The following is a 16,227-nucleotide window of genomic DNA, read 5'->3' on the forward strand; positions in this document are numbered from 1 at the left end:
TGAATCTGATTCCTAGGAGTTAAAATTATTCATCACAGCCCTGTCTTTATGTGTAAAGCTCCAGTGAAACTCAAGGAAACACTAGGCAATTTGCAATTAGATCTAAGAAGACATTAATATAAAAAAAACTGCAGATAGTTAGAAATCTAAATAGATAAGACACTGTCTTCCAAATACCTGATTTGGATATAGAAAGATATATTTCTCTACATTTCACCTTTTAATTTTCTTATTCACTATACAATGTTTACAAGTTATAATAGTTTATAAAAATAAAAACAACATAAAAAGGAGAAAGTGTTGATAAAATATAATGCAGAAAAATTGAGTAAAAGAGAAGGAACTTTTTATTTATGGTCTGTTTTTCTTACTATGAATACTATTGTGCAATATAATTTCTAAAATCCCCACCAAATCAAATAAAATATCAGTCATAATTCAGTAATATATCCATGTGAATTAACAATACCTGAGCTTAATGAATCTTAATATCAGGGAGTAATTAAAGAGAACAAATGCACTAGATTCCTTCATATAAGTCCAGGAAGAAAGAAGTCACAACTCCAGGAAGAGTTTCAATAAGCTCTAGAGCTTTGGGTTTTGCTGGGTTTTGTATTTTAGTGCATACATTTTGTAACTAAATAGATAAGGGAATAAGATCTAATCACTCAAGGCAATGATTCTGCCTGTGAGCTCTTACACAATATATTGGTGTCCCTTTATCTGCTGGTTAATGTTTTATTAACAATAAAATATGCACAGAAGTACACAAAGCAGAATTACACATCTTTTAAAAAAATATTTTATTTATTTATTCATGAGAGACACAGAGAGAGAGAGGCAGAGGGAGAAGCAGGCTCCATGCAGGAAGCCTGATGTGGGACTCGATCCTGGGACTCTGGGATCATGCCCTGAGCCAAGTGCTTCAAGTGCTTAACCACTGACCCACCTAGGCATCCCAGAATTACACATCTTTTTAAGTCTTAACAAAGCAAACACTTCCATGTACTTATAAACCACATCAAGAAACAGAACATTAGCAGCACTTCAGAAGCCCTTCCTGTCACCTTCCAGTGCCTATTCCCCTATGACCACCACAGGAGCTTTATGATATCATAGAATAGTGTAGCTTATTTTTGAACTTTATTCAAATAGGTTTGTACAGGATATACACTTTTGTGTCTACACTTGGGGGTCAATATTGTGAAATTATTTCCCTCTGTGTTAGCCATTCAAACTTTGTTACATCATCTATTGAAGAGAAAATGATTCAGCTTGCCTCCCTGTAATTTTGTAGTCTGGATCTCTATAGGTCAAGAAAACATTCCAAGATTTTCAATTCCATTTTTAGTGTAAATAGATTATATTCCTCAAATTCACATAACTGGATACACCAATGTCAAACATCTTCTCAACTACTCTCCCCTCCATCTCTCTTTAGTGTTGTTTTTATGCTGTCGATATAACTTCCAATGATGCATGAAAATTCAGATACATAATATAAGTAGAAATTAGAATCTCTAAGGAAGGAAGTGGAACTCGGAAGTGAAAGCCATGCTCACGGATTGATCTCTGTCTCTCTCCTACTCAGGTAACAAGATAAGTTCCTTCCAAAGTCAATGAATGAGACAAATCATTCCCGGGTGACGGCGTTTGTGTTGCTGGGACTCTCTAATTCCCGGGAACTCCAACCTTTCTTGTTCCTCCTATTTTCACTACTTTACCTAGCAATACTGCTGGGAAACTTTCTTATCATCCTTACTGTAACCTCAGATTCCCGCCTTCACACCCCCATGTACTTTCTGCTTGCGAACCTCTCTTTTATAGATATATGCGTTGCCTCTTTTGCTACTCCCAAAATGATTGCAGACTTTCTGGTTGAGCACAAGACTATTTCTTTTGATGCCTGCCTGGCTCAGATTTTCTTTGTCCATCTTTTCACTGGCAGTGAAATGGTGCTCCTTGTATCCATGGCTTATGACCGTTATGTAGCTATATGCAAACCTCTCCACTACATGACAATCATGAGCCGTCGTGTTTGTATTATTCTTGTTCTCATCTCCTGGTTTGTGGGTTTCATCCATACTACTAGTCAGTTGGCATTTACTGTTAACTTGCCTTTTTGTGGCCCCAATGAGGTAGATAGTTTTTTCTGTGACCTCCCTCTAGTGACCAAGCTGGCCTGCATAGACACTTATGTTGTCAGCCTACTTATAGTTGCAGACAGTGGCTTTCTTTCTATGAGTTCCTTTCTCCTTTTGGTTGTCTCCTACACTGTGATACTTATCACAGTTAGGAACCGCTCCTCTGCTAGCATGGCAAAGGCCCGCTCCACATTGACTGCTCACATTACTGTGGTCACACTCTTCTTTGGACCATGCATCTTCATCTATGTGTGGCCCTTCAGTAATTATTCTGTTGACAAAGTCCTTGCTGTATTTTACACCATATTTACTCCTATTTTAAACCCAGTTATCTATACTCTAAGGAACAAAGAAGTGAAGACAGCTATGAGGAAACTGAAGAGTCAGTATCTGAAGCCTGGCCAGGTTTCTACAGTCATAAGAAATGTTCTTTTCCTGGAAACAAATTAAAGTTACTCAACTGTAACTGCTGTAGCCTTATATCTAGACAACTACAAATAGAATCACTATGATGTTAAAGGAGATTATTTTGACCAATGGAAGGGTTGATTAACTCTATTGGAATAGTAATGATAATAATAAAAGCCAGAGAATGAACCTTACTGATATTTTGATTCTCTTTCATTAGTGTGTGTTTTATTTCTATTTCTTATTTTTTTTACTTTAAATTTTTAATATATAGCCTTTGAATACATTGAGAAATGGTATTTATTTATATATGATAAATAAATTGTACCTCTTCCTCTCAAACCAATACAGCTCAGATGACAATTTTGGAGTAATAGATATTTATCTCCATACAATAGAGAAAATAGATCTATTTCCGTATATATGATATATTTAGATAATATTACATTTCACACAGTCCTAGGTAATTGACAACACATAAAGACAATTCTATGATTGGTGTTAATGTTACAGTACCATGTAAAATAGCAAGGCTATCTAACAAAGCATTTATAGTCAACACTTCCACAAATCCTTCTTCAATGTTGCTGCTTAATACATATTAATCATGGAAAACAACTTGCTGAATAAATTTATTCACCAGAGCATTTTGTATTTAGTTATGTTAATTTATGATTTCTTTATTTTTAATGAATTTTTTTATTTGAGGGAGAGAGAGAGAGAGAGAATGAGTATGAGCAGGGAGAGAGGCAGATGGAGAGCTAACGGGAGAAGCAGGCTCTTCACTGAGCAGGGAGACTGATGTGGGGCTTGATCCCATGTCCCTGGGACCATGACCTGAGCTGAAGGCAGGAATCTAACCGAGTGAGCCACCTAGGAACCCATTAATTTCTGTTTAATACTGATAAAATTACCTGGGAACTTTCAGAGATGAGTTATAATTCTCTACCACTTGTTATCATGATTATGGGAGACTAATTCTTCATACAAAACACTCTGTCATCACATAAGTCTTCATAATTCCTGTCTTTTCAGACAAGGTAGTTTTTTATATTATTAGCTGGAGAAATAATCATTTTTCTATGTGGACTTTTTTAGTTAAAATTTTATTTTTAATATTGCATAATTAAGGTACAAAAAATGACAGAATCATATTTTTAAAAATATTTTATATATTTGAGATACAGTGAGAGAAAGAGAGAGAGCACATAAGTAGGCAGGAAAGGCAGAGGGAGAGGAAGAAGCAGACTCCCCAGTGAACTGGGAGCCCCACAAGGGACTCAAGGGATCATGATCTGGGCTGAGGCAGAAGCTCAACTACTGAGAAACCCACATGCCTGAGAGAACCCTCTTTCAAGAACTTTAAGGGAGCCATGAATTTACTCTTCCATGATCACTTATGAAAATAAGACTTTCTAGGAATCCTCATTATAGTTTATTGGAGGCTTTTACTCTTTCATTATATTCAAGTTTTTCCTATATTTTTCTTCTGTGTTCTAGTTTCACAATCTGTTATAATGTTACCTGTTTTGTAGACTCGGATTCTTAGAATCTCTGAAAGTAATTCTATAATTGTTCTTACTGAAAGAAAAAATAACTTCTCCCTTTTAAGCCATAAGAAACTTACTTATTGACCTAAAGGCAAAAGCAATTCTAAGAAGTTTTATAGTGATACAGGGATACATATAGAAATAAGAAAAATGTCAAATAAACAATCTAACCTTAGACCTAGAAAGAGAACAAGAGCAAACAAAGCCCAAAGTAGCAGAATAAAAGAAATAATAAAGATTAGAGTGGAAATAAATGAAATAGAGATTAAACAATAAATTAAAAGGTTCAATAAAACCAAGAGATAGTTCTTTGAAAAGATAATTAATTGAGAAATATATATCCAGAGTAATCAAGAAAGAAGAGAGGACAGAAATAAAATCAGGAATTAAAGAGCAGTTTCAAATGATACTACAGAAATAAAAAGTATTATAAGAGAATACTATGAAAAGTTATATGCCTAACAAATTGAAGGAACTAGGATAAATGGATAAATTCCCCCCCCAAAAGTATATCTAACATCCTAAAAACATCTTCTAAAGCTTAATCAGAAACAAATAGAATATCTGAATAAATCAATTATTAGTAAAAAAATTGAATCAACAACCAAAACATTACTAAGAAATGAAAGCTCAGGACTGGATGGATTCAAGGTAAATTCTAACCAATATTTAAAGAACAGTGAATACTGGGGCACCAGGGTGGCTAAGTCAGTTAAGTGTCCAACTCTTAACGTTGGCTCATGTCATGATCTCAGCGTTGTGAGATCATGCCATGCTGGGCTCATGCTGTGTGTAAAACCTGCTTAAGATTCTCTCTACCTGTCTCCCTCTGGCCCTCTCCACTTAAAAATAATATATAATAATAAAAACAATAAGGAACAATTAATATGTAATACCTCACATCAACAAGAGAAATTGCAAAAACCATATGATCATTTCAGTAGATGTAAAAAAAGTATTTGATAATGTAGATCACCAATTCATGATAAAAATCTTCAACAAAGTAGGTTTAGAGGAAAGATACTGGAGTAATAAAGGCCATATATGAAAAACCTGCAACTAACATCATATTCAATGTTAAAAAACTGAGAGCTCTTCCTCTAAAATAAGGAATAAGACAAAGATATTTTCTTTCATGACTTTCATTTATCATAGAACTGGTAATCAAGAAGTCCAACAGAAAAAAAAGGCAATCATAATGGTAAAGAGGAAGTTCAGTTATCAGTACTCACAGATGACATCATCTATATACAGAAAACCCTAAAGGCTCTACCAAAAGAAACAAAACAAATGAATAAAGAAAGAAAAGACAAACAAAAACCAGATACATATATACAGAGAACAAGCCAGTAGTTACAGAGGGCAGGTGGACGGGGGCAATGGCTGAAATAGGTAAAGAGAATTAAGAGTACTCTTACTATTATGAACACAGAGAATTGCATAGAGTGTTGAATCACTGTACTGTATACCTGCAACTAATATAACACTGTATGTTAATTATAGTGGAATAAAAAACAATAAGAATAAAATTGAGTTAAAACCTTTTCACCTCAAACTATTTCAAAAAAGAAGAAGGAAAGCCTCCAAATACATACTACAAGGCCAAAATAGATACAGATTCCACACATACACACACACACACACACACACACACACACACACAATACAGGCCAAAATCCATCATTAACATAGATGCCTAAATCCTTAGCAAAATATTAGCAAATGAAATCCAACAATAAATCAAAAAAATGATTCACCATGATCAGGTGGGATTTATTCTGGGGATGCAATGATGGTTTACTATTTGTAAATCAATTAACATAATATGCCATGTTTAAAAGGAAGCATAAGATTAATATGATCCATGTGACCAACTCAAAAAAAAATAAAAGAAAAAGTATATGATGGCAGGATGAAAAGGATGATAAAAATCCTCACTAGGGGCGCCTGGGTGGCTCATTTGGTTGGGGAGCTGACTCTTGCTTTGGGCTCAAGTTGGGATCTCAAGGTCCTGGAATCAAGCCTCAAGTCAGGCTCTGCATTCAGTAGGGAGTTTGCTTCAGGGTTCTCTCTCTCTCTCTGCCTCTCCCCTTGTTTGCTCTCTCTTTCTTTCTAAAATAGGTAAAAAAATCTTTAAAACCTCCAATAAAAGGGATTTAGGAGGAACAAAGCCGGGCAGACCCAGTGGCTCAGCAGTTTAGTGCTGCCTTCAGCCCAGGGCGTGATCCTGGAGACCTGGGATCAGTCCCATGTCAGGCTCCCTGCATGGAGCCTGCTTCTCCTTCTGCCTGTGTCTCTGCCTCTCTCTCTCTCTCTCTCTCTCTCTCTCTCTCTCTGTGTCTCATGAATAAATAAAAAAATCTTAAAAAAAGAAGAAGAAACAAATCCCAACATAATAGAGATCATAATGGAAAAATCCATAGCTAACATAATACTCAATGGTGAAAAACTGAGAGCTTTACCTCCAAGATCAGGAAAACAAAAGGATGATTGCTTTCACCACTTTTATTCTTCATAAAACTGGAAGCCCTTGCCATAGCAATCAGACAAAAACAAAACAAAACAAAACAAAAAAACCAAGCATATTGCTCAGGAAGACTTTGAACTTTCAGTATTTGCAAATAATGTGAGAAAACCCCAAAGACCACACCTAACAACTATTAGAAGTAATAAATGAATTCAGCAAAGTTGCAGGATACAAAATTTATATGCAAAATTGGTTGCATTTATATACACTAATAATGAAGCAGCAGAAAATTAAGAAAACAATTCCATTTACAATTGTACCAAAAAGAATAAAATACCTAGAAATACACTTAACCAAAGAGGGTGAAAGGGTTGAACTCAAAACCTATAAAGCACTGATGAAAGAAATTGAAGATGATACAATCAAATGGAAAGATAGTCTGTGTTCTTATGGATTGGGAGAACAGATACTGTTAAAATGTCCATACTGTTAAAAGCAATTTACAGAGTCAATGAAATCACCATTAAACATTTTTAAAAGAAAGAGTGAAATATGGAACTATAAAAGACCTAAAAAATCCAAAGCAATTTTGAAAAGGAAGAAAAAAGTTGTAGGTATCAGTTTCAGATTTATTATAATAAAATTATTTTTATTGGTGTTCAATTAGCCACATACAGAATAACACCCAGTGCTCATCCCGTCAAGTGCCCCCCTCAGTGACCATCACCCATTCACCCCCACCCCTCGCCTTCCTCCCTTCCACCACCCGAGTTCGTTTCCCAGAGTTAGGAGTCTTTATGTTCTGTCTCCCTTTCTGATATTTCCCACACATTTCTTCTCCATTCCCTTATATTCCCTTTCACTATTATTTATATTCCCCAAATGAATGACAACATATAATGTTTCTCCTTCTCCGATTGACTTACTTCACTCAGCATAATACCCTCCAGTTCCATCCACATTGAAGCAAATGGTGGGTATTGGTCCTTTCTAATGGCTGAGGAATATTCCATTGTATACATAAGCCACAGCTTCTTTATCCATTCATCTTTCGTTGGACACCGAATCTCCTTCCACAGTTTGGCTATTGTGGACATTGCTGCTATAAACATTGGGGTGCAGGTGTCCCGGCATTTCATTGCATCTGAATCTTTGGGGTAAATCCCCAACAGTGCAATTGCTGGGTCGTAGGGCAGGTCTATTTTTAACTCTTTGAGGAACCTCCACACAGTTTTCCAGAGTGGCTGCACCAGTTCACATTCCCACCAACAGTGTAAGAGGGTTCCCTTTTCTCCACATCCTCTCCAACATTTGTGGTTTCCTGTTTTGTTAATTTTCCCCATTCTCACTGGTGTGAGGTGGTCTCTCACTGTGGTTTTGATTTGTATTTCCCTGATGGCCAGTGATGCAGAGCATTTTCTCATGTGCATGTTGGCCATGTCTATGTCTTCCTCTGTGAGATTTCTCTTCATGTCTTTTGCCAATTTCATGATTAGATTGTTTCTTTGGTGTTGAGTTTCATAAGTTCTTTATAGATCTTGGAAACTAGCCCTTTATCTGATACGTCCTTTGCAAATATCTTCTCCCATTCTGTAGGTTGTCGTTTACTTTTGTTGACTGTATACTTTGCTGGGCAAAAGCTTCTTATCTTGATGAAGTCCCAATAGTTCATTTTTGCTTTTGTTTCTTTTGTCTTCGTGGATGTATCTTGCAAGAAGTGACTGTGGCTGAGTTCAAAAAGGGTGTTGCCTGTGTTCTCCTCTAGGATTTTGATGGAATCTTGTCTCACATTTAGATCTTTCATCCATTTTGAATTTATCTTTGTATCTGGTGCAAGAGAGTGGTCTAGTTTCATCCTTCTGCATGTGGATGTCCAATTTTCCCAGCACTATTTATTGAAGAGACTGCCTTTCTTCCAATGGATAGTCTTTCCTCCTTTATCGAATATTAGTTGACCATAAAGTTCAGGGTCCACTGCTGGGTTCTCTATTCTGTTCCATTGATCTATGTGTCTGTTTTTGTGCCAGTACCACACTGTCTCGATGACCACAGCTTTGTAGTACAACCTGAAATCTGGCATTGTGGTGCCCCCAGATATGGCTTTCTTTTTTAAAATTCCCCTGGCTATTCGGGGTCTTTTCTGATTCCACACAAATCTTAAAATAATTTGTTCTAACTCTCTGAAGAAACCCCATGACGTTTTGATAGGGATTGCATTAAACGTGTAAATTGCCCTGGGTAACATTGACATTTTCACAATATTAATTCTTCCAATCCATGAGCATGGAATATTTTTCCATCTCTTTGTGTCTTCCTCAATTTCTTTCAGAAGTGTTCTGTAGTTTTTAGGGTATAGATCCTTTACCTCTTTGGTTAGGTTTATTCCTAGGTATCTTATGCTTTTGGGTGCAATTGTAAATGGGACTGATTCCTTAATTTCTCTTTCTTCAGTCTCATTGTTAGTGTATAGAAATGCCATTGATTTCTGGGCATTGATTTTGTATCCTGCCACGCTGCCAAATTGCTGTATGAGTTCTAGCAATCTTGGGGTGGAGACTTTTGGGTTTTCTATGTAGAGTATCATCTCATCGGCAAAGAGGGAGAGTTTGACTTCTTCTTTGCCAATTTGAATGCCTTTAATGTCTTTTTATTGTCTGATTGCTGAGGCTAGGACTTCTAGTACTATGTTGAATAGCAGTGGTGAGAGTGGACATCCCTGTCATGTTCCTGATCTTAGGGGAAAGGCTCCCAGTGCATCCCCATTGAGAATTATATTTGCTGTGGGCTTTTCATAGATGGCTTTTAAGATGTTGAGGAATGTTCCCTCTATCCCTACACTCTGAAGAGTTTTGATCAGAAATGGATGCTGTATTTTGTCAAATGCTTTCTCTGCGTCTAATGAGAGGATCATATGGTTCTTGGTTTTTCTCTTGCTGATATGATGAATCACATTGATTGTTTTACGAGTGTTGAACCAGCTTTGTGTCCTAGGGATGAGTCCTACTTGGTCATGGTGAATAATTTTCTTAATGTATTGTTGGATCCTACACACTAGTATCTTGTTGAGAATTTTTGCATCCATGTTCATCAGGGATATTGGTCTGTAATTCTCCTTTTTGGTGGGGTCTTTGGTTTTGGAATTAAGGTGATGCTGGCCTCATAGAACGAATTTGGAAGTAATCCATCTCTTTCTATCTTTCCAAACAGCTTTAGTAGAATAGGTATGGTTTCTTCTTTAAACGTTTGATAGAATTCCCCTGGGAAGCCATCTGGCCCTGGACTTTTGTGTCTTGGGAGGTTTTTGATGACTGCTTCAATTTCCTCCCTGGTTATTGGATTGTTCAGGTTTTCTATTTCTTCCTGTTCCAGTTTTGGTAGTGTGTGGCTTTCCAGGAATGCGTCCTTTTCTTCTAGATTGCCTAATGTATTGGCGTATAGCTGTTCATAATATGTTTTAAAAATCATTTGTATTTCCTTGGTGTTGGTAGTGATCTCTCCTTTCTCATTCATGATTTTATTAATTTGAGTCTTCTCCCTCTTCTTTTTAATAAGGCTGGCTAATGGTTTATCTATCTTATTAATTCTTTCAAAGAACCAACTCCTGGTTTTGTTGATCTGTTCCAAGTTCTTCTGGTCTCGATTTCGTTGAGGTCTGCTCGAATCTTTATTAACTCTCTTCTTCTGCTGGGTGTAGGTTTTATTTGCTGTTCTTTCTCCAGTTCCTTTAGGTGGAAGGATAGCTTGTGTATTTGAGTTCTTTCCAATATTTTGAGAGATGCTTGTATTGCGATGCATTTCCCCCTTAGGACTGTTTTTGCTGCATCCCAAACATTTTGAAGGGTTGTAACTTCATTCTCATTAGTTTCCATGAATCTTTTAAATTCTTCCTTAATTTCCTGGTTGACCCTTTCATCTTTTAGCAAGATGGTCCTTAACCTCCCCGTGTTTGAAGTCTTTCCAAACTTCTTGTTGTGATTTAGTTCTAATTTCAAGGCCTTATGGTCTGAGAATATGCAGGGGACGATCCCAATCTTTTGGTATTGGTTCAGACCCGATTTGTGACCCAGTGTGTGGTCTATTCTGGAGAAAGTTCCATGTGCACTTGAGAAGAATGTGTATTCAGTTGAGTTTGGATGTAAAGTTCTGTAGATATCTGTGAAATCCATCTGGTCCAGTGTATCAGTTAAAGCTCTCGTTTCTTTGGAGATGTTGTGCTTAGAAGACCTATTGAGGGTAGAAAGAGCTAGATTGAAGTTACCAAGTATAAGTGTATTATTATCTAAGTATTTCTTCACTTTGGTTAATTGGTTTAAATATTTGGCAGCTCCCATATTCGGGGCATATATATTGAGGATTGTTAAGTCCTCTTGTTGGATAGATCCCTTAAGTATGATATAGTGTCCCTCTTCATCTCTCACTACAGTCTTCGGGGTAAATTTTAGTTTATCTGATATAGGGATGGCTACCCCTGCTTTCTTTTGAGGACCATTTGAATGGTAAATGGTTCTCCAACCTTTTATTTTCAGGTTGTAGGTGTCCCTTGTCTAAAACGAGTCTCTTGTAGACAGCAAATAGACGGGTCCTGCTTTTTATCCAGTCTGAATCCTTGCGCCTTTTGATGGAGTCATTAAGCCCCTTCACGTTCAGAGTTACTATTGAAAGATATGAGTTTAGTGTCATCATGATATCTATTCAGTCCTTGTTTTTTGTGGATTGTTCCACTGAACTTCTTCTTAAAGGGGAATTTTAAGAGTCCCCCTTAAAATTTCTTGCAGAGCTGGTTTGGAGGTCACATATTCTTTCAGTTCCTGCCTGTCTTGAAAGCTCTTTATCTGTCCTTCCATTTTGAATGAGAGCCTTGCTGGATAAAGTATTCTTGATTGCATGTTCTTCTCATTCAGGACCCTGAATATATCCTGCCAGCCCTTTCTGGCCTGCCAGGTCTCCGTGGAGAGGTCTGCTCTTACCCTAATATTCCTCCCCATAAAAGTCAGGGATTTCTTGTCTCTTGCTGCTTTAAGGATCTTCTCTTTATCTTTGGAATTTGCAAGCTTCACTATTAAATGTTGAGGTGTTGAATGGTTTTTATTGATTTTAGGGGGGGATCTCTCTATTTCCTGGATCTGAATGTCTGTTTCCCTTCCCAGATTAGGAAAGTTTTCAGCTATGATTTGTTCAAATATATATTCTGGCCTTCTATCCCTTTTGGCGCCCTCGGGAACCCCAATTAAACGTACGTTTTTCTTCCTCAGGCTGTCTTTATTTCCCTTAATATGTCTTCATGGTCTTTTAATTGTCTGTCTCTTTTTTCCTCAGTTTCCCTCTTTGCCATCAACTTGTCTTCTATGTCACTCACTCGTTCTTCCACCTCGTTAACCATTGTCGTTAGGACTTTTAGTTTGGATTGCATCTCATTCGATTGATTTTTAATTTCTGCCTAATTGGATCTAAATTCTGCAGTCATGAAGTCTCTTGAGTCCTTTATGCTTTTTTCTAGAGCCACCAGTAGCTGTATAATAGTGTTTCTGAATTGGCTTTCTGACATTGAATTTTAATCCGGATTTTGTAACTCTGTGGGAAGAGGACTGTTTCTGATTCTTTCTTTTGAGGTAAGGTTTTCCTTCTAGTCATTTTGCTCACTGCAGAGTGGCCAAAAACAAGTTGTATTGGGAAAAGGAGAAAAAGAGAAAGAAAGAAGGAAAGAAAAGAGAAAAAGAAAAAAGAAAAAAGGAAGAAAAAAAGGAAAAAAGAAGAAGAGAAAGAAAAAGAAAGAAAGGGGAAGAAAGGGTGGGGGAAGCAATCAGAAATAAAAAAAAAAAAGAAAACACGGGGGAGTATCTTCTGATTCTGTGTATTTTAAGTCCCTTGACCCCCCTGGAACTGGTCCGTCTAGCTGGTCTTCTGGGGGAGGGGCCTTTTGTGCTGATTTTCAGGTGTTAGCACTTGGGGGAGCTGCTCAGCCCCTGCCTGGTGCAGGGCTCAGTGGGGGTTGTTTACCCCGTGAGGCCCCAGGAGTAACAACCGCAGTGGCGGGGCCAGCTCTGGAGCCCTGGAGTCAGCCCCCCGCAGTCACCATGGAGCTCTAGGTCTGCAGGGCCTGGAGGCTCCGGGGCGGGGCCGCTGATCTGCTCAGCTCGGGGCAGGAGCGTCCTCGCTGTCCTGGGCCCTCCCGGCCTCTGCCTGTCCCGGGGGGAGGCCGGATCCTGGGCTGTGTCCCGGCGCCCTGTGCTCCGGGGCCTGCGCTGTTGGAATAGCGCTCCCGCCCCGCAGCCCCCTCCGCGGAGCCGCCCCCGAACCCCCCAGCTGCTCCCGCCCCGCAGCCCCCTCCGCGGAGCCGCCCCCGAGCCCCCCGAGCTGCTCCGGGTCCCACCGTGCGCGCTGCAGCCCTTAGCGAGCTCGGCGCATCTCCCGGGGCGCAGGTGTCTGTTAGTGTCCCCGGGAGCCCGAGGGCATCCCCGCCCTCCCGGGTCCTGCTCCACCTCCCCGCGAGCCCCTTTCCGCCCGGGAAGGTCGGTGCAGCTCCTGCGTCTCCGGGACGGGGCTCTCCTGTCCTGGGGACACTCGCCCCGGCCTCAGCCCGGCTCCTCGCGGGCCCCTCCCCCTGGAGGCCTTTTGTTTCTTTATTTCTTTTTCCCCGTCTTCCTACCTTGATAGAAGCGCGAACTCCTCTCACTGTAGCGTTCCAGCTGGTCTCTCTTTAAATCTCAGGCCGAATTCGTAGGTTTTCAGGATGATTTGAAGGTTATCTAGGTAATTTGGTGGGGACAGGTGACTTGGGGACCCTACTCTTCCGCCGTCTTGCCCCTCCTCCTCTGGGTATCTTTTTTGCTTCACAATTCTATGCTTATATTACTTGACATTTTAAAATATAGTCCATTTTTTACTTTTTTATACTTTTGTGTATGTGCTAAAATGTCTTAAGTGTAGTGGATATTTTAATATTTCAGTAAATCCATATTCCTGTAACAATGCATTGTGCTTAGCAGGCAACTAGTAAATGTTTAGTGATTGATTACAGATGGTTATGATAAAGAACAAAATAAATGATATCGCAAATTTACAATAATATGCTAATTGAGTCATGAATGTAGTGCAAAAGGAATTAGAGAAGACGGAAATATGAAGAGAGGGATTTCTATGGAATATAGGATTTATAACCAACTGCAGATGAGGGAAAAGATGGTGAATATGGTAGCAGTCCAATGCAGAAAATACCAACATATGGTGGACTTTACTACATTCTGAGGTGGCATTGTGTTATGAAATCATAGAAATGTTAGACTTGGAAAAATTACTTAACATCAGTCACCTCAGCCCCCTTTATTTTGTAGATGATGAAACCGAGTTCAAAAAGTGAATCAGGGGATCTCTGCATGGCTCAGCGGTTTGGCACCTGCCTTTAGCCCAGGGCATGATCCTGGAGTCCCGGGATCAAGTTCCACATCAGGCTCCCTGCATGGAGTCTGCTTCTCCTCTGCCTGCATCTCTGCCTCTCTCTCTCTCTCTCATGAATAAATAAAATCCTTAAAAAAAAAAAGAAGTGAATCAAGTTGCAGAAGGGGTGGGAGAAAGAACTTAAGTTTCCACAGACTTAGGGCTAGGATCTGATCACAGCTTTTCTGATTCCAAGTGCTATGTTCTTCTGGCCATTCCATGAACCATGAAAAGTGAACATGACACGGGCAATGATCAACAAGTACAAATCACATAGAATCTTTTTTTCTATGTCGCATTATCTCAACTGCGTTTAGATTCTGCCAGCAAAATCTCTCTTCTGGCTTGTTCTTACTTTATTATATGCTTTCGTAGCTGAAGCTCTGTGATCACTTCCACTCCTTGAGATGTGCTACAATAGCTGGATACCTTTAGAGTTTCTACATTATCTTTTCTCTTGAGGAGGAAAAGTTGACTATAATTTGATCAATTGCAAAAGCATGAGGCTAAACATAAGAGAGCATTAATAGGATTGACAGCATTGCATATAGATGGCAAACAAAGGGGTAAGGAAAATGAAGAGCATCATAAATTGCCTGAGTTTTGAGAAACTCCATGGGCAGGAGTAACAAACTGTGAGGGAGAAATCAATGAGCTCATGTCATTTCTTCTTTCTTCTCCTATGTTATTCCAGGGCATTCTGGTTTGCCTCTCAATAACCCTTCTGATTCAGCAGAAAGTTTTGCTTAATCTTCTCATATCAAAATCTAGGGAATTTTAAGGAGACTAGGGAGTTGGAAGCAGTGCTTTGTAAAAGTGAGTTACTGCCTATTTTCTGCAACTACAGTTTAAGGGATTATATTAGATGTGTTTTGACTTTGTGAAGTAAAATTAAGTAAAATTTATGATATGAAATTCACGCAGTCAGTGATTCCCCACAAAGTTGATTTTCTCTTTACTCCCCTTTTTCAGGTAAAATTAGTGTCACCTCTGCTTGCAGAGGCAATGGATGGAGCCAACGAATCTGTGGTATCTGAGTTTGTGTTCCTGGGACTCTCCAATTCATGGGAGATCCAGCTTCTTCTTTTCCTCATTTTCTCTGTGTTCTACATGGCAAGCCTAATGGGAAACCTCCTTATCATGTTCTCTGTGAGAGTTGACCTTACATTGCACTCTCCTATGTACTTCCAGCTGGCAAACCTCTCCTTTCTTGATGTGGGGATTTGCTCTATTGCAGCCCCCAAAATGGTTTATGACCTTTTCAGAAAACACAAAACCATCTCTTTTGGAGGTTGTATACCTTCTTTATTCATGCTATTGGGGGTACAGAAAAGGTGCTGCTCTTTGCCATGGCCTTTGACAGATATGTTGCCATATGTAAGCCTCTGCACTACCTGACCATCATGAGCCCATGAACGTGCATTTTGATTTTGGTGGCAGCCTTGGTTCTCGGCCTCATTCACTCCGTGGCCCAACTGGCTTTTGTTGTAGACTTGCCCTTCTGTGGTCCTAATGTATTGGACAGCTTTTATTGTGACCTTCCTCAACTCATTAAACTTGCTTGCACGGAGACCAATAGATTGGAGTTCATGGTCACAGCCAACAGTGGACTCATCTCTGTGGGTTCCTTCTTTATACTGATTATTTCTTACATCATCATTCTGACCATAGTATGGAAGCACTCTTCAGGTGGGTTATCCAAGCCCCTCTCCACTTTGTCAGCTCATGTCACTGTGGTGGTTTTATTCTTTGGGCCATTAATCTTCTTCTACACATGGCCCTTTCTCTCATCACACTTGGACAAATTTCTTGCTATCTTTGATGCAGTTCTCACCTCTTTTCTGAATCCGGTCATCTACACATTCAGGAACAAAGAGATGAAGGTGGCAATGAAAAAACTCTGTCATCAGCTTGTGAATTACAGGAAGATACTCTGAAGATACTCTAAATACTCTAAAGATAAAAAAAATCTGAGCTCTACACTCAATAATCACAGAAAAAAGAAAGTGATCAACATTTTATATCCCTATTAATTTTATGTACTAGGTTACATTTAGGCAACAACCATGTCTATGTGTATCTCTGAGTACCCTAATTAATGATAAAGGGAGCTAATGTTAGGACTTCTGTGTTTCAGAACCCTATGCTGGATGTTTTTTTTTTTTTTTTTTTTTTTTTTTTTTTTTTTTTTTTTTCTTGGAAAAAATCAATATATTTTAAGATT

The 16,227-nt window shown here is 38.9% G+C and overlaps 1 protein-coding gene and 1 pseudogene across 1 annotated transcript; both read left to right on the forward strand.

The window, feature by feature from the left end:
- The first annotated feature begins 1,604 nt into the window (after nt 1-1,604).
- Nucleotides 1,605-2,658, forward strand: LOC144303615 (olfactory receptor 4K15). Its single transcript, XM_077882069.1, has one exon. It carries the CDS (start codon nt 1,620-1,622, stop codon nt 2,592-2,594), a length of 975 nt encoding a protein of 324 aa, XP_077738195.1. The 5' UTR covers nt 1,605-1,619; the 3' UTR covers nt 2,595-2,658.
- Nucleotides 2,659-15,008: 12,350 nt separating this feature from the next.
- Nucleotides 15,009-15,940, forward strand: LOC144303616 (olfactory receptor 4F15-like; annotated as a pseudogene).
- Nucleotides 15,941-16,227: the final 287 nt, after the last annotated feature.

Source organism: Canis aureus, chromosome 32 (genome assembly GCF_053574225.1).
Source record: "Canis aureus isolate CA01 chromosome 32, VMU_Caureus_v.1.0, whole genome shotgun sequence".
NCBI lineage: Eukaryota > Metazoa > Chordata > Mammalia > Carnivora > Canidae > Canis > Canis aureus.